At 45.2% G+C, this 22,645-nt stretch overlaps 1 protein-coding gene across 1 annotated transcript; it reads right to left on the bottom strand.

Moving 5' to 3' along the window:
* Positions 1-3,134: 3,134 nt before the first annotated feature.
* ATXRCC1 (BRCT domain-containing DNA repair protein) lies at positions 3,135-22,007 on the bottom strand. Its single transcript, XM_086522031.1, has 7 exons — positions 21,572-22,007; positions 5,048-5,969; positions 4,781-4,969; positions 4,584-4,689; positions 4,362-4,504; positions 4,190-4,276; positions 3,135-3,698 (listed from the first exon to the last, which is right to left on the bottom strand). Exons 1-7 carry the CDS (start codon positions 21,952-21,954, stop codon positions 3,333-3,335), a joined length of 2,196 nt encoding a protein of 731 aa, XP_086378157.1. The 5' UTR covers positions 21,955-22,007; the 3' UTR covers positions 3,135-3,332.
* Between the last annotated feature and the right edge of the window lie 638 nt (positions 22,008-22,645).

The raw sequence follows: 22,645 nt of genomic DNA, 5'->3' as shown, positions 1-22,645 counted from the left end.
TCCCCCCTCCACCACTCTACAGGAAATTCAATTCTTCTTGCATAAATTTCAAGCCCAAAACTATCTTCCCCTCCCATATCTCATGGACATACAAAGCTCATAAGAAAACCTTCATATGGATCACTTGTGGGTCTAATTGCTGCTTTATTGAAGCTTCACTACTCTTAGCCTGCATACTAAAAACTTGTGTTCCATGCTTAAAACATCGAGCTCACCTACTAAATAAAAAAGCTCCTATATTTCAATATTAAACTACAATCATGGTGGGTAGTCAATTCCCTATATGTTGTCCTTAACCTACCAAAAAAATTCAACTCAATCTACTTAGTCAACATTAAGAAATGCTATGAAAATATCCCACATCATTGAGATATAGACCCGGTCACAACAATTATCAACAATCTACTTAGCTATGCCTTTGATCAACAAGGACCTTTCATCTCCTTTAAAAGCTTCCTAACAGATATATATGTGGAACATGGTCACATAAATCATACAAGAACCACCTATTTTTTACCAAATCTCAAGCAATGGAGCTTAATTCCTGGTTATCATATGTACATTCAATGCAATGGAAAATTTTATCGGCAAGTCAACGGCATCCCTATGGGACTTGCATGTTTCCCAAATTGGTGTAATCTTTATCTTCATGCACTAGAGTATGACTACATCTACTCTTGTTTTAAAAATCCCCAATCCCGACTACACCTTCATCATCTCAAGGTTCCTTTTCGGTACTTTGATGAAATCCTTTGGATTAACAATGGAGTCCCAAAATATTTCATAATTACTAAACCAATCTATCCCACTTGCCTACCCATCGATGAAAGTGCCACTATTTTTGAAGGTACAATTGGAGTAAGCACATCCTTCTTAACCATGAAGATGATAGTTCACAATGACCAGCTTCAAAGAACTAGAATCAGTAAGGAGTTGATGGTGCCAGTAAAGGTGCTAAAGTTTATCCATAGAGAAACAATAGAATGACTAGATGGACACACAAAGTCATTGTCTCTCAAATAAAACCCATCGTATCCAGCAATCATTCAGCAAAGCAAGCAAGCAAGCAAAGACATCAAAGACCTTGTAATGGATTTTTGCAGCAACGGTTTTGAGCAGATCAAGCTCTGGTGAATCATATACAAGTACCTGGAATCTTCAGAGGAAATGCAAGTTTGCAAAGAGTTCAACAAAGTCAACTCATGCCTCAAAGGGTGGGCACTAGGTCCCTAATGGAAGCCTAGTGCCCCCATTAATGACTCTCTACATACTCTTGATCTAGTGCAGGTTCGGATGGAGGGTTACACGCACCAAAATTTTGCTTCACTTGAGATTTATGTAGGAACCTCCCCATAGTTCTAAAATTCCTATCATTAAGGATTTTTGGCAAAATCTGTAAGGGTACCAAGTGATGTATGCAGCTATTATACAAGAGGGGCTAAATCAAAGTGCCACCCTACATGAAACCACTATCCCACTCTCTGGACCTAACCTTGCATGGAGGGTGCAAGAAGAGAAAACCTCCTGCATGTCCACCATCTCTCCCACTATCCCCACTCCTTCACCGCCCCAATTCTAACTGCCAGTATTCTTATGCATGGAGCACCTTCAACTATATATGAAGGTGGTGGTCTTTGATCATGAGGCTCTCAACCTGCAAGACTTCCTCATTGGGCTTTACACCGCCAACCAATTCTACATGGATCTTCCCACTCAGGTTTAAGAAAAACGCAAGTACTTTTTTATATGTGTTTAGCATATAGTAGACATCGATAACTAGTGCCCCACTTACACGACACCTGCAGTCTATGAGTGAAGTACTAACTTGTTATTTTTCTCATAATGGATGCATGTATCATTTGTGGAGCTTTCTATATTCTACACACAAATTCTTCTAAGCTCTCTATTGTAACTACCAACCTAATGGAAGTGTCTCTTTTTTTGAAGAATCTATGCTCAGTACTTGTGTTAAGTTGATGTCCTTAGCTCCCTTCATTGAAAGCTACACACACACACACACACACACACACACACACACACACACACACGTGTGTGTATTCTTACGGAGTAAGAATCTTAAGAGACATTGAAGATATGGCCAAAACAAATATTTGATAAGCTTTGCAACGATCAATGGAGATGGGGAGACATCTTTTAAGCATTTTCTTATCGCTTCCATTTTCTTGTTAACTTACATGACTACCTCTCTTGCACCACCATTTTGTTTGATGCCTCCTCTTAAATGGTCCTAAGATTGGACATATTATTAGATGGTGCTATACATTACAGAGGCTTTTTAAATCTCCTTTTCTCTATGTTGAACTCGCTTGCACAAAAGCCCTTGGCTAATTTGTAATCAACAGTGAAGTACGCGTAAATTTAAGTATAGCTAGTTGTATGGGATTAAAAATAGGTCATGTGAGAGTGAAAATCATGAGTGGGTTTTAGCTATGCATTGGAGCCTTTCTTAAGGTATGAATGTCTCTTAGTGTTACAAGCTCTCTTTTGTGCTCATGCTCCGAGGTAGGGTTCTCCTATAACAGCTCTTGACATCCAAATGGAATTTATCATGCCTGCCTTTTATTTGTTCTCTGGATATCAGATACTGGGACTGTGTAGAAGAAGCACTCACCCTTATGTCCTTCGACCTTGCATGGCTATCTTAAAAAAGAGCGAAAGAGGAGGCAATTACTGCTATACAGATTAAGGAGAATCTATGATCAAACTTCTATCTTTACCACCATAAAAAGCGCCTCTCTTGGAATTTTGAACGATGAACGCCTTGAAACAATTCACAGGTAGACCATAGCGGTTTGCATCCCAAATATCTAAGTTATTACACACAAACACTAAATTCATGTTTCCATTATGCACGAGAAGACATTAGCAAAGATAAAGACACTCACTTCCTCAATGTGAACCTAACTGATAGCTGCAAAGATCACAATAAATAGAGTTTCCCATGGCAAGTTAACACAATCATTAATTTTCAAATGATAAAGACCAGAAGGTTTATTATTCATAATATTAGCAAAATGTAAACACCTTTTTAAACACAATATGACAAGCACTTTTAACTTGCCTGATTGTGAAAAGATAGAGCCAAAATGGTCACTCAAGAGAGTAACAATATAAGCAGCTTAAGAATTTTGTCTGTTATTTATCTAAAAGTTGTGTTATTTACAAGCTATGCATTGGTATACCAGTTTTAAGAACTAACTACTACTTAATACAACCCTTCTGAGGCGTTCTCAAAATTTCGTAGAGTAGTTAGAACAAAGTTGACTTGGAGATGATGAAGTCAAAGAAAGAATACAGTAGTAACACTGTCGCTAAGTAAACCCTGATATCATCTTGCTAATGGCTTCTTTTGCTTCTCTAATGTCATCTTCATCGAGAACCTGAGTATCCTCGCTCGATGCATCATCAGTCAGAACGTCTGTATCAGCATCTTCTGTATCAACATCTTCTGTATCAACATCCTCCCCATCCTTCGACATTTGCTCAACACGCTGTTCTTCTGTTGCTGCCATCTTCTTCAACTCCTTTGAGTATATCCATTTCAGCCTTTCAGCTTCGCCTAGCATATCCGACCAAAAGTTGTTCTTTCTTGCTTTCCCAGCTTTGTCTTCCCTTCCTGCAAGCTCTCGGACTGCCCGCGGCACAAAATCCCAGCTTTCCATGACTTTCTTTATGCTCTGGAAAAGAGGAGTTGAGACCAGCATGAATGCTGTATAATTCAAATACTCTCCGAAACAAGACTTGAGAAGCATCAAAGAAGTATGACTGACATGCTGCACTACTATAATGCATGTGTGAAATGAAATTGAAAATCTATCTCATCAAAGTGTGTATATCACAATCTTATCCTTACAAGACTTGAGAAGCATCAAAGAAGTACGACTGACATGCTGCGCTACTATAATGCATGTGTGAAATAAAATTGAAAATCTATCTCATCATAGTGTGAATATGACATTCTTATCCTTACAACCAACAGAAATAGGCATATGCAGCTACCCCTTGCACCATTGCTGCATTGAATGACAGCTATTTCCAAAGATCTGTGAATGCAAGCGCGACTGGCTATTTTCGACAACAACATTGATAGCAAGAGGCAAAAAGATATCCGTGTCATGTCATCATATAGTCTACCAAAAGAAAGGCACCTTGAAAGCCTGCAACTTACTTGCTTGTTTCTCAAGCATTCTACTGCATCATCCAAGCACAGTTGAATGCCTTGAACAGCAATAGAATGTAGCTCCTTGGCTTCTGGCTGCAAATAAATTAGTCACTAATAAGAGAGACAGGAAGTCACCGAAAACACAACATAAAGCACAAATACATGCATAAAATCTTACTTGAACTTCTTGCTGTTTAAGCCAGGCAATACTTAAGGCTACATCCTCCTGAACCCATTTTTCGATGTCTCGCAAGCTTGCTAATGTCCTCCTGAACTTATCACCCTCAGGATCAATTGGTGAGGAACCCTCATCATCAGGTTCTGAAAATTACTCCAATTAGAAGGCATGACCGTTACAACATGATCTCAGATCTTGAACAAGATATAGCGTCATATTTACCAGCCAATGCAGACGCTCCGATTTGTCTCCATGGCTTGCCAGCATGCATCAAGTACTTCTCAATATCTACCAGCTTCTTTTGTTGATAACACTCCAGGATCCATACCTGAAAGACTACACAGCAACACAACATGAAAATGTGCATGCATCCAAGCCCAAAATTCAGGCATCAATACTCGGGAGCTATTTCCACATACCTTTGAAACAATGGTGCCATTCTCATTTTGTACTTGATTGAACTTGGGAGTATTGGCAAATGCACAGATCAAAAGAGTACAATCAGCACCCCAATCTGGGCGATACTGCCCACCCATCTCCAATGCCTTATCCCTAATTTCTGCTCTCTCAGGATTGACAAGGCCAGATATTGCAAAAATAACCCCATCCTGGTGCCAGAAAAGAGATAGCAAGGAGTTAGAGATGAACCAGAAGCAGAAAATGTGCTTTAGTAGTCATATGCCTACCAAAAACTTCGAAAAGGAGAGTGTTATTGCATTAGGTCGGTTGGGTTCGTGCAAATTTGGACTGCTTTGCACTGCCCTTTTACTGACTTCCTTGGGGGATGACTTTGGCAGTGTCGCTTCTTTCTTTCCAGTAGAGCTAGGTGGCTTCTCCATTTTGCTTGAAGATCCGGGCTGATCAACAATCTTAAGAGAAGGACTAGTCTGTTTGGATTGAGAAGCACCATCTGCTTTTGGCTTTGAAGTGCTCTCAGTCTTACACGCTTCAGAAATTTTCTTACTTTGATGGAGTGGTCCCTTAGCATTCTGGTTTGAACCTAGTCTTGAATTGGCTTGTGCTTCAGGAATTTTTGTAACCTGTGAAGGTGGCCCTCTAGTGGTTAGCTCTTTCTCTTGTCTTTCTGGAGGACTAATCCTTTTACTTGAGGTCGAGGATTGTTTCTTTTCAGGCCTCTCAACCTTTGGTTCAGAGTTCCGTTTTTGAGACACTTTCTCAACCTCCCTATTTTCTTCACTTGAGACAGCTCCATGACTGGCATCTCCTCTCCCTCCGGCCCCATTCTTCATCTGCTTGCTTGGAGACTGCCAGATCGGAAGCTTCCGTTTACCACGAAGAGGTGTAGGGGTCTCGGGTCCATGCCTTGCTTCGTTGGCACCAAGGTTTTTCTCAACCTGACATGTTTGCATTGTCCTAGAGGGTTCTGTCACCTGTGAAACTACTTCACACTCATTATTTGATGAGCCATTTGGAAACATCTTCGCCAAGCCCGCCTTCAAGTTCTGCTGCAAACGAGCCTCGGCAGCATCAGCCGCTACTTCTGCCAAAGTTTTGCGATTTGTAAAACTAAGCCTTGATAGTCCAATACATGTCTTTTGGTCCTCTGAGCCAAAAGGTTGGCGACACACAACCTTGATTCGTTTCCACCTGGATTTGAATTACCGAAAGGATAAGACGACCAATATGCTGGAGGAAACTAACCAGCTATTACAAGGCTTACCCCTTCCCTTTCTGCATGTAACTGTAACTAACATCAATACGAAGCCACATGTTACATTCACTAAAACTACTAATGACTTTGTACAAAGAGAACACACAATGGCCACCACAGTCGGACTGCCAATTGTCTTTAATATCATACACACACCATGTATGTACCTAGATGAATCCAGGAAGAGCCCAAATTCGCCAATGAAGGAAAGTGCAGCTATAGACTCATGGTAGTCACCCCTAAGATAGTATAGCCATCAACTTCATCATGCTTTGTAATGACTAAATACTACAACATCCCCACTAACGTCATTAGTGCCCAATAGTGGGTGTAGAACTAGGCACTAACATATGCACCCAACACAACACACACCACACATGCACACACATGAGCATACATCAACACAAAGTTCAGCGTATGAATTTTTATCATGAGACTCACCATGATGAAGCCTAGCACTAGAAAAAAGCTCAGATAGAAAGAATTAATGCAACAAAAAAGAGGAAGTTGATAAGGCATATACACCACTAAGAATAGGAAGAATTTCCACAATATCCACTGGTCGCAACTCGTACAAAAAATTCACAATGTGAAATCTGCATGTCCGCTAGTACGACTAAAACATGTACCTAGATGAATCCAAGAAGAGCCCAACTTCACCTATGAAGGAAAGTGCAGCTATAGACTCATCGTAGTTTTTAGACACCCATAAGACCATATAACCATCAGCTTCATCAAGCATAGTGTTGACTAAATACTACCACAGCGCCACTAACGTAATCAACGCCCAATAGTGGGTGTAGACACACCATGGTCCATGATGTCTATCCTTTCTACTATTACTAATTCTTAACAAAGCCCTGGCCAACATTGAGTTCAAAGTAAAAATGAGCACATCCTGATTATCATACTCCTACATAAGGACATACTAAGTTTGCTCAACCAACTATACTGACATTAGTTCTATACTTGAAGGCTAGGAAGAGAGAAACAAGTTTCTTCAACAAACATGGGATATCTTTGTGTATGATGTAGAGCTCCACAAGTGGAGCTTTTCAACTAAAGGTTAACTTTTTCTGTATTCCTACAAGTCACGTTAATAAAATCTCTCTCTCTCTCTCTCTCCCTCTCTCTCTCTCTCTCTCTCTCTCTCTCTCTCGGGGCAAAAGGGGGGCTTTTACCCTTAGCATTACATAAAATTCAACCATAGGTCAATATAAGATATATGGAAAAAACCCTAAATATATGACATCATGGGGAAAAGCACCCTCACAACCACAAGATAGATCAATGATAGGATACAATCAATCATGAGGATGGTATAGAAGCTCAAATTGGCCTCGGGAAGACTACACAAATCTACCAAAAGCTGTGTTCACCTCAAAGTGGGGCTTTTACCCTTAGCATTACATAAAATTCAACCATAGGTCAATATAAGATATATGGAAAAAACCCTAAATATATGACATCATGGGGAAAAGCACCCACACAACCACAAGATATATCAATGATAGGATACAATCAATCATGAGGATGGTATAGAAGCGGAAAATAACATAGACATAGTGAGCATTTCATTAAGAACAAATTCCTAATGAGCATAGCAAGAGTGCTTGGTTGGAGAGAGCAACAAAAGCATAACCCCTCGTTAGATAGGCATGAACAATACTTCAAAAAGAGAGAGAAATTAAGGTATTGACAAAAAATTACCTCCCTAAGTCCATGTAGATGCTCATGTGTAAGCAAGTGATCTAACGTGTCGAGGTCAAGTGGTAAGTGTCTGTCCACCCAAGATAGTGGTGTCTTCTCTAGGAATGTCGGAATCCCATATGCCTTGAGCATGGCCATATCTCATGTGAACTCCTTTGATGAGTGCATAGGTGTGTCCATAGCAAACCACAAGTCACCACCCCCTTTGGAGTGTGCAACCGCCGAATGATGACTAGAATGAATGGATCTCCCAAGGATCGTACGCCTGTAGATGATCAAGCCGATGTCGAAGATACTGTGTACTACAGCAGTCACTAAGAGAGACCGCACGGACCACCATCGGATGGTGTCCTAGCAGGAAGTAACTTCACCCTTTGTGAAAAACACAAGCCATGTGGCTGCTGTCCGCCCAAAAAACGCAACTACGAGGTGATGAAAACGCTGCTGTCCAGCAATTTTCAGCATGCTCGTACGCTCTCGGCATGGTCCGGAGCGGTGCAGAGGAGTATGGGAAGGGTGGTGAATCACTGTCACTACCCCAAATGGGCTGAAAACAGAGAAAACAGCAAGGGGTAATGGCTGAAATCTGATCAAGACGGAGAGAATACTCGCCGGCAATGCACCAGATACAAAGCCGGGTAGGTGGTGGCGAGATCCAGGGTTCAGAAGCTGAGCGCTGCCCTACTGCTGCAAAAACGCAGGTCAATTTGCAGTCCACTTTTGCTACACTTGTTGGCACCAAAAACCTTTTGTTTGCTGATAAAACAAAGGCTTGATGGGTACCTAGGTGCCCAGCAACTTGTGGAAGGTGTCAACGACACAAAGTGACCAATAAAACCGCCGAAAATGGGCTGAAAACCCAAAAACGCAGATGAAGGTCAAAAACGCAAATGGATCTGGAGGGGTTTTCCGCGACAAAGATGTCCAGAAATGGTAGCGTTAGCAGGAAAATCAGCAGATCTGACGTTTCTTCCAAAAAAACGCAGGTTGAGGTGAGGTCCTCCGTGATAGAAATGGCTCCCGTTTTTGCGGTTGCCTGGCTGATGTAAAAACACTAGTAGATCTAGCTCCAGTTGCAAAAAACGCTGGCTGATCCAACCCTTGGGAGAAGAACCTAATGCGATGTAGCACCTCAGAATAGGCAGAGCCTGAAGCTGCTGATACCATGTGAGTGCACGTGCGGAAGCGTGAGAGAGAGAGAGAGAGAGAGAGAGAGAGAGAGAGAGAGAGAGAGAGAGACCACAAACGCAAGATATGGTGAAGAGGCGACGATCAGCCCCCCACGACTACCATGAGCAAAAGACCCAATACACAATGACCAAATGATCTCTGTGAGATGTGGAAGTGGGTACCCCCCTGCCCTATAAATAGGTGCCCAAGGGGAGGTAGGGCAAGGCCTGATAAAAATCCCGATGACAAAACAGAAAAATGATATATGGAAATATATGAGGGCTCCTGGACAAAGTGGACGGCCGGCCCCAAACTCCGGCGGCCGGACGAGGAGCAAAGACTATGGGTGGCCAGCCCGGAGACATACTAGCCATACAAGTATGCCCTAGACTTGTGAAGCAACAGAGTGGTGCAAGTCTAACAGTGCTCTACCTGCCTCCAGTTGCTCTGGAGCTACTCCGGATCACCCTCTTGATCCTCCTCTAGTAGCCTCACATCAAGAGGTCTATCCAAGGGCTACTCTGCCTCATCAATCCAATGTCTCACTACCCGTCGTCTATAAACAAGGACAGGCTGCCCCTGACCCCTAAGTGGCCACAAGCCGAATATGAGACTAGACCTCCTCTCTATCATGTGAAATAGCATCGGTCATCTACTCATGTTGCTAAATTAGCTTTCTCTTGAAGAAATATAATGCTAAAAGAATTATTGGAAATAACTGGATCCATGGACCATAAGTGATAGGGTTTTGTCGCAAATTGTTGACGTGTCAAGCCACTAAAGAACGAGCCAACTTGCAGATCCTGGCCGAGGGACCTAAACCCTAAGAAGATGCAGCAGCACAAGGAAAAGAAGTCCTACCAACTTATGGGACCCCGTCCAATGGGGCCCAGGGGACCTAAAGGCATTAAAATTAAAGCGGAGCCAACACACACACACACACAAAGCGTAGAAGATGATGACGCGACCACTGTACGGACAACAAGCAAAACGTGTTGACATGCTGACGTGGCACCTATACGGATTTCTGACATGGCAACTGTACGGATTTCCGTAAATTGCATTGGATTGCTTTTGGGACCACATGATTTTGAGTTTGAAGCTTTTCATGTAACTGTTTTTCATAGCCAAGGGCCTTTAAATATGAGCCAAGGGCTCATTCTCTGGCATGCTCCGCATGAGGTGCATAGGATGGAGTGCCGGCGTTGTACAGAGTTCAAGCAATATAAAGAAAGACCGAAAGGGGGGCCAAGGTTTGAGACCAGTGCTCTCTTGGGGTGGAACTCCGCCACTCCCCATCTCGTGTGCCCTGCACTCTCTCTCTCTCTCTTTTTTTTTGGAAAAAGTCAGGGCTGTATATTACTGAGTACAAAATAATCCCAGCGGATGCCAAAATAGCCTATCACGCGGGGTGTACAAGCTGAATGAAAGAAGGAGAGCCACTATAGTGACTACTCAACTAGAACAATCTCATGGTGGTCGGTGTGAGGAATGAAGGAGAAACCACTGAGGAGGGGCATAATGCCAAGTAATCTGACCACCTGTCAATGTGAAGAAGAGTTGGGATCGTGCCCAACGTCGAAGAAAGGCAAATCGACGAGCCTCGGCTGCTCTAGATGTACCGGAGGAGGAATCCCACTGCCAAATCAAGGTGTGAATGGTGTCTAGCCAAATGGCAGTGAGGATATCCTGAAGCAGCTGTGGAGCCGCACTGAGAATGTGAAGACAACGAGCTCTCCAAATATTCCATAGTGTAATACTAGTGATGACTGAGAAAACTGCATCACGTGTGCGTATCTCCCTGCCAAGCAATCTGTAGTATCATAGCCAAAGTCCCTCGTCGATAACCAGTGGAGGTAAGCATGAAGGCTGGATCTGTGGCTAAGCCCTCGTAGAAAAGATGCGGGCCGGGCATCGACATCAACCATGAGACAGATCCCCAAGTAAGAAATCCATGCTGAACACCTGATCTAATGAGTAGAGAGCAAACTGCAAGCCACACTACATGGAAAGCTAAGCATGACCAAAGACAGTGAGCAGGTGACTCAAGTTGACGCAAAGGGCAGCGAGTACATAACGGATCATGACCCATAGTAGCTAGCCAAGTCCCAACTGGTAGTCCCGCATGAGCAATCATCCACATGAAAAAGGAAATACGACGAGCAACATGTAAATCCCAAATCGCGGACCAAAACTGCTGCAGATAGGCATGAGAGAGGCTTGAATGTAACCATAAACGCATTCGAGTGGGCTGCTGAGGTTGCTGTCTCATCAATGCTAATCTTCCAATCCGGACAGTGTACTCAAAGAAAGATACGCGTGCCCCTATGGGATCTGAGTGAGGCCAATGCCACTCTCCTGGGTCCCAGTAAAGCTGCGATAGGGCACGGCCCTCCCAAAGCCTCCAAAGTGCAGCATCAGCGGAAGCAAAACGGGGATCAACACAACGACGCTTCCCGCGTGAGCCAACTACTCGTATGGCCTCCCATCGAGCACCGGAGGAGATAAGTAGTGGAGAAGTGGCCGAGTATGTCAGTCGAGCATGAATCCCCTGAGAATTGTCAGTATCAACTGTGAATAGCATGGAGTCCAAACGAACTAATAAGAGAGTGTTGCGGTCAAAGAGGCCTTCCCAGCCACAATGAGGAGGCATCTCAAGCGTGCCGCGCATGACTGCATCCCACTGTGAAGGAACGGCAGAATCAATCTCAAGCAGTCTGTCTGGCACCCCACGACCAATGTCATAATGTTCTGTCACAAAATCTGCATCCAACATACGTGTCTCATAAAACAACCGCATAGAGGCTGCAGGGCCAGAATCCCAAGCAGCCCAATCAATGTGAGTCCTCTCTCTAAGCTGACGAGGTGGATGAACCGAAGAATCAAGAACTGTAGCATTCCAAATGAGAGGCTGGCGCTCAATCTCCTCACGACATGAGGGAGGTGAGCGTACGATAGTCCGTCTCATGGAAACCCAAATCTGAAGGAGCGATCGTAGAAAGGGTGAGAGGGTGGAAGTAGACAAAGGAGCATCCGTAAAGAGAAAACGATACCTTGAATGCCAAGTATGACCGTCTCTAGTGCCGAGTCGTGGAGTCACTGTGCAAAGAGCAGCCTGAAGAAGCATCTTCCAAGGTTCTTGGCCAGGAAAAAGACCCCGAACAATAAGCTTGGTAAGAAGTGCGCGGCTCTGTAACTCTGGATCAATGATGCCAAGGCCTCCCTCTGATCTAGGACAAATGATCGTGGACCAGCAAACTCTAGCACGAGTATCAATAGTCCCGTCTGTGCCACTCCATAAAAAGTTCCTTACTAGTCGGCGGAGCTGAGCTATCACACCAGAATGTAACATCCAACAAGAAGCCGTATACCATACTGTAGCCAGAATGACTTGGTTGGCGACCAATGCACGGCCAGCCAACGACAGATGACGTGAAGACCAATGGCATAGCTTCCTGCGAAGACTGTAGTACGGGTGCAAACTGCTGTTGTGAGGAAACATCAAATCCAACCTGGAAGCCCAGGTATCGGCATGTCTGACCCGGCTATAGCCATGTGAAACCATTAGCTGCCCCCAAGTAGGTATGTCATCACTGCCAACCAATAACCCAAAGGATTTATGCCAGTTAATGCGTGCACCACTGGCAATGCAAAAAACCTGTAGGGCCTCCCGCATTGCATCAAGAGCGGGTAGCAAATAGCTCAACATGAGCATAGTGTCATCAGCAAACTCTTGATCGATAAGGTCTAGAGCTGTAGGTACTGGCATGGTCAATCCCCGAAATGCATGACTCTGAGCACGAAGAAAGTCAGACATAGTCTCTCCCACAAAAAGATACAGATAGGCTGCTAAAGGACATCCCTGACGAACAGATCGAGAAAGCTCAAAACTGCGACTGACACGGTCACCAATGGTAATAGCGCTGCTGGCAATTCTGAAGAGAGCGGAAATACCTGAAATCCAACTCATAGGGAAACCCATCCTGGCTAAAGATCCTTCGAGAAAGTCCCAGTCAACACGATCGTATGCTTTCTCAAAGTCTAGGATGAAAAAAGCCATGGGTTCAGAAGATGATCTTGCCCACTCTACTGCCTCATAAAAAGTGAAGATATTATCCAGAATGCATCGATCCATAACGAAGCCTGTCTGAGAAGTATGAATAATATCTGGTAGGAACGACCGCAAGCGGTGGCTAATCAGTAACGCTAATATCTTATAGACCGAAGGGAGTAGGGTAATAGGTCTCCACTGTCGGAGCTGAGTGGTGTCACCCCCCTTCGGAATAAGAGATATGAGACCTGAACAAAGAGCCGGATGCATATATCCTGAGTCAAAGATGTCCTAACAACCGCGAAGCAATGGTGTATGCAATACATCCCAATATGTCAAAAAGAAGGCTCTAGTGAGACCATCCTCGCCTGGACAGGAGGATGGATCAAGACTGTCTATAGCAGCATGGAGCTCTGTAAGTGTGAAAGGCGCCAACAGGATCTCTGCCATAGTGTCTGTACAACGATGTCTAGTGTGCTGCCAGATTTGCTCACGGGCAAGTAAAACCTCAGGAGTGCATACATCAGCAGTGAACACTGTCTCAAAATAATCTGCAGACATATCAAGAATAACATCAGGATGCATATGTAGTGTCCCCTGAGCATCGCGCAAAGTCCGCAGAGTGGTGCCAGGAGGGCGTTCTTTATGTGCCGCGAAGAAGTCTTTATTCATTCGATCAGCTTTAGCGATCCAATGAGACACTGAAGCATGATGCGTGAACTCAGACCTAGCCTCCTGTACGCGACGAATCTCTTCTGTGAGCTCCGTCTGTCTAGCAGCGAGAAGCATCCTGAGGCCACTCCTCAAGCAAGCGCTGAGTGGAACCCAGAGGGATGTAAAGATCAGACTCACGGACTCTCAACTGACGATGAATGATAGCAGTCTGATCACGGCAGTGAGTACTAGACTGAGAAATGCAGTGAGCAAGAAACTCTCCACGGGGTCCACTATAAGAAGCATCCGAGGACCACAAGTCATGAATCTGCTGCTGTAATAATTGAGTGGTGAGAACACTGTCAGGGATGCGGCAGCCTCGTCTCTGAGCAGAGGATCTAGTGAAGGAGAGGAATAATGATGTGGGAAAATGATCTGAGAGGCTGGTTCCTCTCCATATAGTAGTAAATCCGCCTAGAGTTGCTGCCCAAGTGCCAATGTAAAAACGGTCAAGTCGCTCTAATAATATCCCCTGCTGTCGCTGAAACCCCCAAGAGTAATGAAGAGTAGCAGGGTGATGACCAAAAGAGGTTATGTGCCAAGCGTCCACACCTTGAATCGCTAGGAGAAATCGATCCCAAGCTGGCTGCTCATCGGGAGAAATGGATGATAGAACGGGAGGTGTGGTGGCTCGCCAATCAGAATCGCTCTCAACGTTGTTGAAATCACCTCCAACAACCCAAGAGTCTACAGCAGGTAGAGCAGCAGCCAGGGAGGACCAAAAAGTAGCCCTCTCTCGAGGGGTAGTGGGTGCATAGACTGACATAAAACCAATGATAGATTCCCAAATCCGAATAGAAACATAAACTGCTCTACCAGCGACTAGTGTGCCATGCTGCTGAACTGAGGCCAAGAAACGTGACCCCACTGAGATGCATACACCACAACTCTGACCATGAATGCCCACAGCAGGCTCCCAAAAAGTGCGGGCGCCCGATGGCATGAGATTGCCAAAAGGAGCGGCAATCTTATGCTCCTGTACTAGTAGTATGTCCACAGTGCCCACTACATGAGTGTGTAAATCTCTACGAAGTAAAAGCTTACGGGACCCTTTTACCCAAGAAGTCTGTAAACCATTAGCATTCCAAGAAAGTACATGTAAATCCATAGACTGCATGAAAGAGTAGGTATAATATCTGACTAACTGCGCATCTTCTTGGAGGCAGCTGGACCATCCAAGGGGTGAGCTTCAGCCGGTAGGAAAGCAACCCGCAAGCCCTCTCTAAAATATAGTGTTTCATTGCACCAACTACGAACCTCAGCTTGTTTACATTGCATTACCGATGCTGCAGCCTTGACACCCCAAATGCACATAGACATAGGAAGCACCACATCTGAGGATACATGAATGACCATAGGCAATGAATAGCAAGCATAAACATCACTCCACTCCATAGCACCAATATATGAAGGATAGTGAGGAGACAGAACATCGGGGGCAGAAGTAGACAACCATAAATGTAGGTGAGCCATAGTCTGGGCGTGCACAAAATGGAGAACCTGATCCTCGGACCATTCCTGAGAAGCGTGGAATGGAAGGAAAAAGGAATGCGTAGGCTGAGAGCGACTGCCAATCAAAGAAGGAACACAACCTGTCTTGTGATGCATAAGGTAGAGTTGTACCCGCAATGGTCCGTCGGAGTCACCGCACATCTCAGCCCGATGAGTGCCCAAGGAAAGAGGGCAAGAGCTGAGAAAACTGCATGGGACGTAAGTATGAGCTGCTGAGGGAGGGGGGGGGCCAGAAGGTGGAGGGGGGAGAGCTAAGATAGGAGGAGGAGGAGGAGGGAGAGGTAGTAGCGGTGAATGATCCATCTGCATGGGAATAGGAGCCTCTGGAAGAGGGGGAGGAGCGAGAGGAGGAACAACAGGTGGAGGAGGAGCTAGTAGCAAAGGTAAGTGATCCTGTGCTGAAGAAGAAGAATGGTGAGGAGAAGCAGGTGGTAAGGGGGTGGTGAAAACTTGAGAGGGAGCAGGAGAGGTAACACTAGGAGCTGCATGCATTGGAGGTTGCAGACGAGGACGGAAGGAATGGTTACGACCCACTGTCTTCCATGCTGCCTCAGTAGGAGCCGAAGCAGAGGGAGGGACATGGAGGGTCGAAGCTCTAGGAGCACCTGCAGGCTGAGGAGGTGCTCGAGTAGTAGGAGGAGCCGCTTGTTGGCGCTGACCACGTGGCTGAGCATGAGAGCCACGAGCCGGCTGCTGTTGTTGCCGATGGCGTGGCAGTGTGGGGCATTCTCGCGCCAAGTGTCCCATCTCGTGACAGCGTAAGCACTGTCCTGGACGGCCAGTGACTACCATTCGGCAAGAGTAGTCTCGATCGCGCACAGCCACATTTACTGAATCTGGTAATGAAGTATCCCCAAACACCAAAACCTGAATGTGAGGTGGACCAGAGGAGAAGATGCAGGATCCCGGAACTACTGTGCCAAAGTGAGCAGCAATCATCTGAAGGAGATGCTCATCAATAAAATGAAGAGGCATATCTAGGAAGGAGAGGGTCAGAGGGAATCTGGGAATAAGGTGTCGGCTGTCAAACTCCTCAGTAGTAAACTCGGGATACCACCGCGTCAGGTATATCATCCTGCGATCAGAGAGTATCGGAGAGCGAGCCAGGAGAGCTGATGCAGTGGCGGGATCGGAAAGACGTACCATGAATATGCCTCTGCCAAGGAATGTAAGCTCTGAGATCCGTCCCTGAGTAGTGCCCAATGCAGTCTGACACCAATCGCGGATAGAAGATCGAGGTGGAGACTGTCCAATCATCCGGCCAACCAAGGCATGCTGTGCCAAGTGTTGTACTTTGGAGTCAATGTGTGTCAACAGGTCGCCAGTACAGTCCACGCGACAGGCAAGTGGTGATGGAGCACCGTGTGTAGCACTCGAGACTAGCAAAGCCGCCATGAAGAATGGACGAAACTGACAAACGGGGAAAGCACGACCCGAATGGAATGCTGGACACTTTCTCTCTCGCTCTCTTTCTCGCTTTCGCTTGCAGGCGATAGAAAGAAGACGCGGTTAGGGTTTGGGACAGTTAGGTTTTTGGATTTTTAGGGTTTCGTGGAATTAGGGTTTTTGAAACTGTTAGGGTTGCAAGGAATTAGGGTTTGGCTGGCTGCAGAGCACGCGTAGGCCGCAAAGGTGTGCAGGCAGCAGAGCGTGCGCAGGCAGCAAGGGTGTGCAGGCAGCAGAACGTGCGCAGAGCAAGGCGCGACGGCAGGGAGTAGGGCGCACAGCAGGGCAGGCTGCAAGGTCGCGCGCAGGAGAACAAGCTGCAGGTTCACGCGACGGCAGGGAGCAGGTCACGCGATGGCAGGGAGCTCTCTCTCTCTCTCTCTCTCTCTCTCTCTCTCTCTCTCTCTCTCTCTCTCTCTCTCTCTGGTGCAGGTTTCAAGATGGAAAGTCAGTCGACTTTTCGAGCTCGACTAATGTCGAGATTGCTTTTTAAGTTTGAATCTGTTTGGGAAATTGTTTGGTGATCCTGTTTGGAATTTGTTTGAAAAGAATAGTATCTGTTTTGAACCTGTCTTGGTGCCGATTTGAATTGTTTGACTCTGGTTTTAATACTGGTTACAATGATTGGTGATTTACTCCCGGGTGGAGCAATGAGAAATATTGTTTTCGTATTGTCTAAACCTCGGAACGACACAGACGAGATGTCTCAGGAGCGTTTCGTTGTATGCTTGAAAACCTTGGAACGACGCAGACAGGACGTCTGCGGAGCGTTTTGTTGTATATTGGATGCATACGAGATGTGGGAGCGTTTGGTTATATGCTTGAACCTCCAAGCGATGTTGGTTGCAGTTTGGGGAGCGTTTGGTTGTACCAATCCTCTGAACTCAAGGCCTGGACCTTTTTAGGTTATTTGCGGGGGGAGTGACCAGGTAGTCATTAAGTAGCTTCTGCCGCAAACCATCTGTCTTGAACGAGTGCTCAACGGCGTTGTTCGTTGTGTCTTGTAACATGCATATGTGAGCATTTGTGTTGCATTGTGATGTGCCAACCACTGAATATTGCTTATTGGATGAGATACTTCTGGGAAGCCAACGACCTAGGATATCAAGAGCTCCGATATGGGAAGAGACTCCTATTGGATGAGATACTTCTGGGAAATCAACGAACCAGGATAAAGAGCTCCGATCTGGAAAGAGACTCCTTATTGGATGAGATACTTCTGGGAAATCAATGACCCATGATATCAAGAGCTCCGATCTGAAATGAGACTCCTTATTGAATAAGATACTTCTGAGAAATCAACGACCTAGGAAATCAAGAACTTCGATTTGGAATGAGAAAACTAATTGCCCCTCGGATTGTCCCTCGAAATGACCCTCGGAAATTTTTCAGGTAACCTGAGTTGTTTTGCAGATATGTTGTAATCACGGACAATTACTTTCTTTCAAGAAGGGGGGATGTCACAAGTTGCTGATGTGTCAAGCCACTAAAGAACGGAGCCAACCTACAGATCCCGGTCAAGGGGCCTAAACCCTAAGAAGAAGCAGCAGAAGAACAAGAAGAAGTCCTACCAACTTATAAACCCTGTTCGATGGGGCCTAGGGGACCTAAAGGTATTAAAAATAAGGCAGGGCCAATATACACACACACAAAGCATAGAAGATGATGACGTGGCAATTGTACGGACAACCAGCAAAATGCGTTGACATGTTGTCGTGGTACCTGTACGGATTTCGGCAATTCACGTTGATAATGTGGCAGTTGTACGGATTTCCGTAAATTGCATTGGGTTGCTTTTGAAACCACATGCTTTTGAGTTTGAAGCTTTTCATGTAACTGCTTTTCATGGCCAAGGGCTCATTCTCTGGCATGCTCTGCGTGAGGTGCAAAGCATGGGGTACAGGCATTGCACAGAGTTCAAGCAATATAAAGAAATACCGAAAGGGGCGCCAAGGTTTGGAGACAGTGCTCTCGGGGTGAAACTCCACCACTCCCCGTCTCGTGTGCCGTGCATTCTCTCTTTCTCTCTCTTTCAGTTCAGTATTATTTGAAGTGCTCAAAGTGTTCAGTTTAATCTTTTCCGTTGGCACGTGGTGCCCGTCCCCTTGTTACAGTTCTCTCGCTTGAGATATCCAAGTAATATTCCTAGTGCATCATTCAAAGAAATGATGAGAGCATTGTGAACGGGAATATCTCCTAGGCCACCAAAAATGGATACTTCTCATGCGTCACATCAGATGGGTGACATAGATCATCAAGAATGAGTATTCAACCATCTAGGATAAACATCTCTGATGCGTCATAGGATGAGTGACATAGAGCATTGGAAGTAGTTTTTCCATAAGTTCAGTGAAGGAGAGACCAACTGATGGGTATTTCTTGATGCGTCATGTAGTGGGTGACGGAAGCATCGAGTGAGCTATGTCCGGCTAAGTTGGTCACTTGTATATGCAGCTTTGTATCAGCATGGAGAGCCTTTCCCATCCATCCATCTCTCTCTCTCTCTCTCTCTCTCTCTCTCTCTCTCTCTCTCTCTCTCTCTCTCTCTCTCTCTCTCTCTCTCTCTCTCTCTCTCTCTCTGTGGCAAAAAAAAGAGGCTGATTCTATTAGAACGCCCAAAAGGTGCCTATTCTGAGAGCAAGTACATCATTGTTTACATAGCAAGCCCGTAAGCATCAAACGAAAAGCTATAAAACGAGATACAACTAGGCACATGGCCAAATGGAAAAGACTGAAGGCCAGAAAAACCTCTCCTAAAGAGAGTAAAAAGTGCCCTGGCAAGCTAAATGGAGAGAGGATAGCAGTGGTTTCTGAAAGATAGGCACTTCGACCAAAAGCCCATTCAACAACTCTAAATCAAGAACTAGAGCCACCAAAAGCCACCAGCGGTGAAGATGAAGTGAGCAACCACAAGAAGCTCGGTGTCGGGCAAAGCCCGCCAACTGGCAAAATCTGACAACAAAAGGTAATGGAGGAGCAGAAGGGAAAGAGCAGTTAGGGACGAAGGTGAGGGTGAAGAGGTAAGTGACATCACCAAGCGACTTCAGCAAGATGACACAAGGTGGGTACAAAGCACTACACCGGAGCTGACAAGGAGCTTTCATAAAGAACAGCAAGCAGTCCAGTTGTTGAAGGTGATCATTGAAGAGGGAACTCCAAGGAGATTGTGCAGGAGGCTCTGAAAACTGCGTCCAAGTCAAAACCGTCTGAAGAGTCTTGGGAGAGCGAGGAGAGAGAAAACAAACAAACAAAAACAAAAACAAAAAGCAAAAGCAACAGAAAGGAAAAAAAAGAACAATAAGCTTGAAAAACATGCATCCACTCTCTCTCTCTCTCTCTCTCTCTCTCTCTCTCTCTCTCTCTCTCTCTCTCTCTCTCTCTCTCTCTCTCTCTCTCTCTCTCTCTCTCTCTCACACACACACACACACACACACACACAAAGATACAATCAAGAACAACCAAGAAACAAGGAAAGAAGAGAAAAGAAAGAAACAAAAAAGGAGCAAACCCGAAACCAGCAAGGCACCGATGAAGCAGTTGGACCACCAGAGGGAGAAACGCCCGAACCATTGCCAAGGAGTCTACAACACCAAGAGGAGGATGGTTGGTGTGGGAGGCGAGGTCACGCAAGCAACCTTCTCCAAGCAGAGACAACAGTCATGACAGGCTTCATGTTGATGGATGATAGGCGGCACCTCCGAAAGCGGGAATATGACCTCTCTCTCTCTCTCTCTCTCTCTCTCTCTCTCTCTCTCTCTCTCTCTCTCTCACACACACACACACACACACACACACACACATTCTCATGTCCTGTCTCTTTGTTTTTTTGTGTGTGTGTGTGTGTGTGTGTGTGGGGGGGGGGGGGGGGGGGGGGGGGGGGGGGCGCTTAATTTATGTACAAAAGAGATGCTCAATGGCCTATCACCCAAAGGAAATACAAAAGTGAGATAACAATATGAAGGCTATGTAAGCGTCAAGGTGGCTTGTACGATGAGTGTAAAATGAACCACTGGGGAGGTGTTCAATGCCATGTGATGTGAGCATAGTCCTGACTGAAAAGAACAGACAATCTTACCCATGTGTGCCAAAAGGCGCATCTACACTGCTCTGTTGCCCTAGAGACGTATTGCACTAACTGCGAAGAGTACGCAGCAGCTCAGATGTCCTGTCTCATTCTACCTCAGTAATATCTCTTCCTTACAGTTGCCTTGTAGATGTATATGGCATTACAGATGTTCTCTAGTGTTAAAGGATCTTTTCAGAGTTGAGTTAGATTGGAGTCGAGGTGTCCACCGGATCGGAGGCCAGCTTGTGTCTTCATTGCATCTCCCGCTGTCTAATCTATAAGATGGTATTAGAGCCTTGGTGTCTCGACCGCCTTTGATGCTCAGTATAGGCCAATCCAGTGCCGTATTGGACTCGATTGAGAGAGAAGGAGCTTGCTGTTTTTTTATGCCATTTCTCAAGTTTGGGGCTGATTTGGGTATGTGGAAGTTCTAGTTCTAGCAATCGTAAGTTACAAATAAGTTAAGTAGCCAACAGTGACTGTATCCGTGTACATGTTTTGAGAACAATGTAGCTAGTGATGCTTAAAGCATTGACTTATCAAGAAGACAAAGGTGTGTCCCATACATACAATACAACAAATTGGAAGAACAGAGTGAGAAGAGCTGAAGGAAAAAAGCAACCACAATGTGTTATTAATTTGGAGGCACAAGCCTCATTGTGAAAGGACTCTTTTCTAAAATGTTACAAAACCCTGTCTTAGGATGGCAAAACATCCGGAAACTCTTCGTGATCTCACACCAGTTTGGGCATACTTGGACCTGAAAATAATATTTTCATGCTATGGCCATTGGAGGGGATCATGTCAACTAAAACAAGCACACAGTCATACCTATACCTATATTTACTGTCAAAACCAAATAAACTTACCTTTGTTGTAATGCAAGCTTGGAAAGCTTATCAGAACAAGTGTAGGTAAAGGAGCGATTTCGGTTTTCTTTGTTGATGACATCTTTGGTGCTCATAAGCTGTTGGGCAGAGAGCAACATGACATAGCCATCATCATCATTATTGTCACCGTGATTATCCGGTAGGCCATAAAGTTCAACAAGCGCTGATCCTGCATTCACGATCTCCAACCCAGCAAAGGCAGAAGGGGGGCGGGCCTCCAAAACGAGACATGCTTCTTCAGTAGGCTGCGCCGTTTGCCACATCCTATACAGCTCGCTCTTGAGAGCATTTGAGGCGGCATGAACCTCTGCTTCTGATGAGCACGAGCGGACGTGCCACTCGCATCGGACTTCATCCCCCATCGCTGCTGAAGTCTTCTTTGTCAAGCTGGTGAAACATGGGTTCCAACGACTATACACATTTTCTGTTATATTAGAGTTGTTTTTATATAAATCTATAAAATAAGTGTCGTATCTTTGTCAAGCTGGTGAAACATGGGTTCCAACAACTATACACATTTTCTGTTATATTAGAGTTGTTTTTATATAAATCTATAAAATAAGTGTCATATAATTTATTTATTTTTATTGGTGGTGTGTGTGGCCAGACGGCCTTGGTGTGAACCTACCCTCATGTAGATGCCAAGATAATTAGTTGGTTGTAGTCTATCTAGTTATCAATATAAGGAGCTGCCTACTCGTGGAGAAGGTAGACTCAATTTGGGCCTAATTTTGTGTACACCACATTGGTGGAGGAGACGGGCACATTTTCTTGTTTGGTGGTTAGTTATCCATAGGTTCTTGGGCTTACTTTCACTAGTCATGGCGTTCCCCTTCGACACGGATAGTACTACAGTAGTGTTTTGAGAATGACTAGTATTAATACCCATGAGCCTCCCTCTGACGAAGACGATGAAGAAGAAGAAGAAGAGGAGGAGGAAAATGATGATGAAGAAGAGGACGGTGGCGAGTTCCAACTTTGTGCAACAAGCTCTTCTGCTCCAGGTCAACTCCGTCTCCCCCCTCACCTTGAACCACAGCCCGCTACCCTTCC

This window comes from Adiantum capillus-veneris, chromosome 10 (genome assembly GCF_014529385.1).
Source record: "Adiantum capillus-veneris isolate H3 chromosome 10, ASM1452938v2, whole genome shotgun sequence".
In the NCBI taxonomy this organism is placed as follows: domain Eukaryota; kingdom Viridiplantae; phylum Streptophyta; class Polypodiopsida; order Polypodiales; family Pteridaceae; genus Adiantum; species Adiantum capillus-veneris.
The sequence above is the reverse complement of the archived record's forward strand: the minus strand, read 5'-3'. Positions and strand labels throughout refer to the sequence as shown.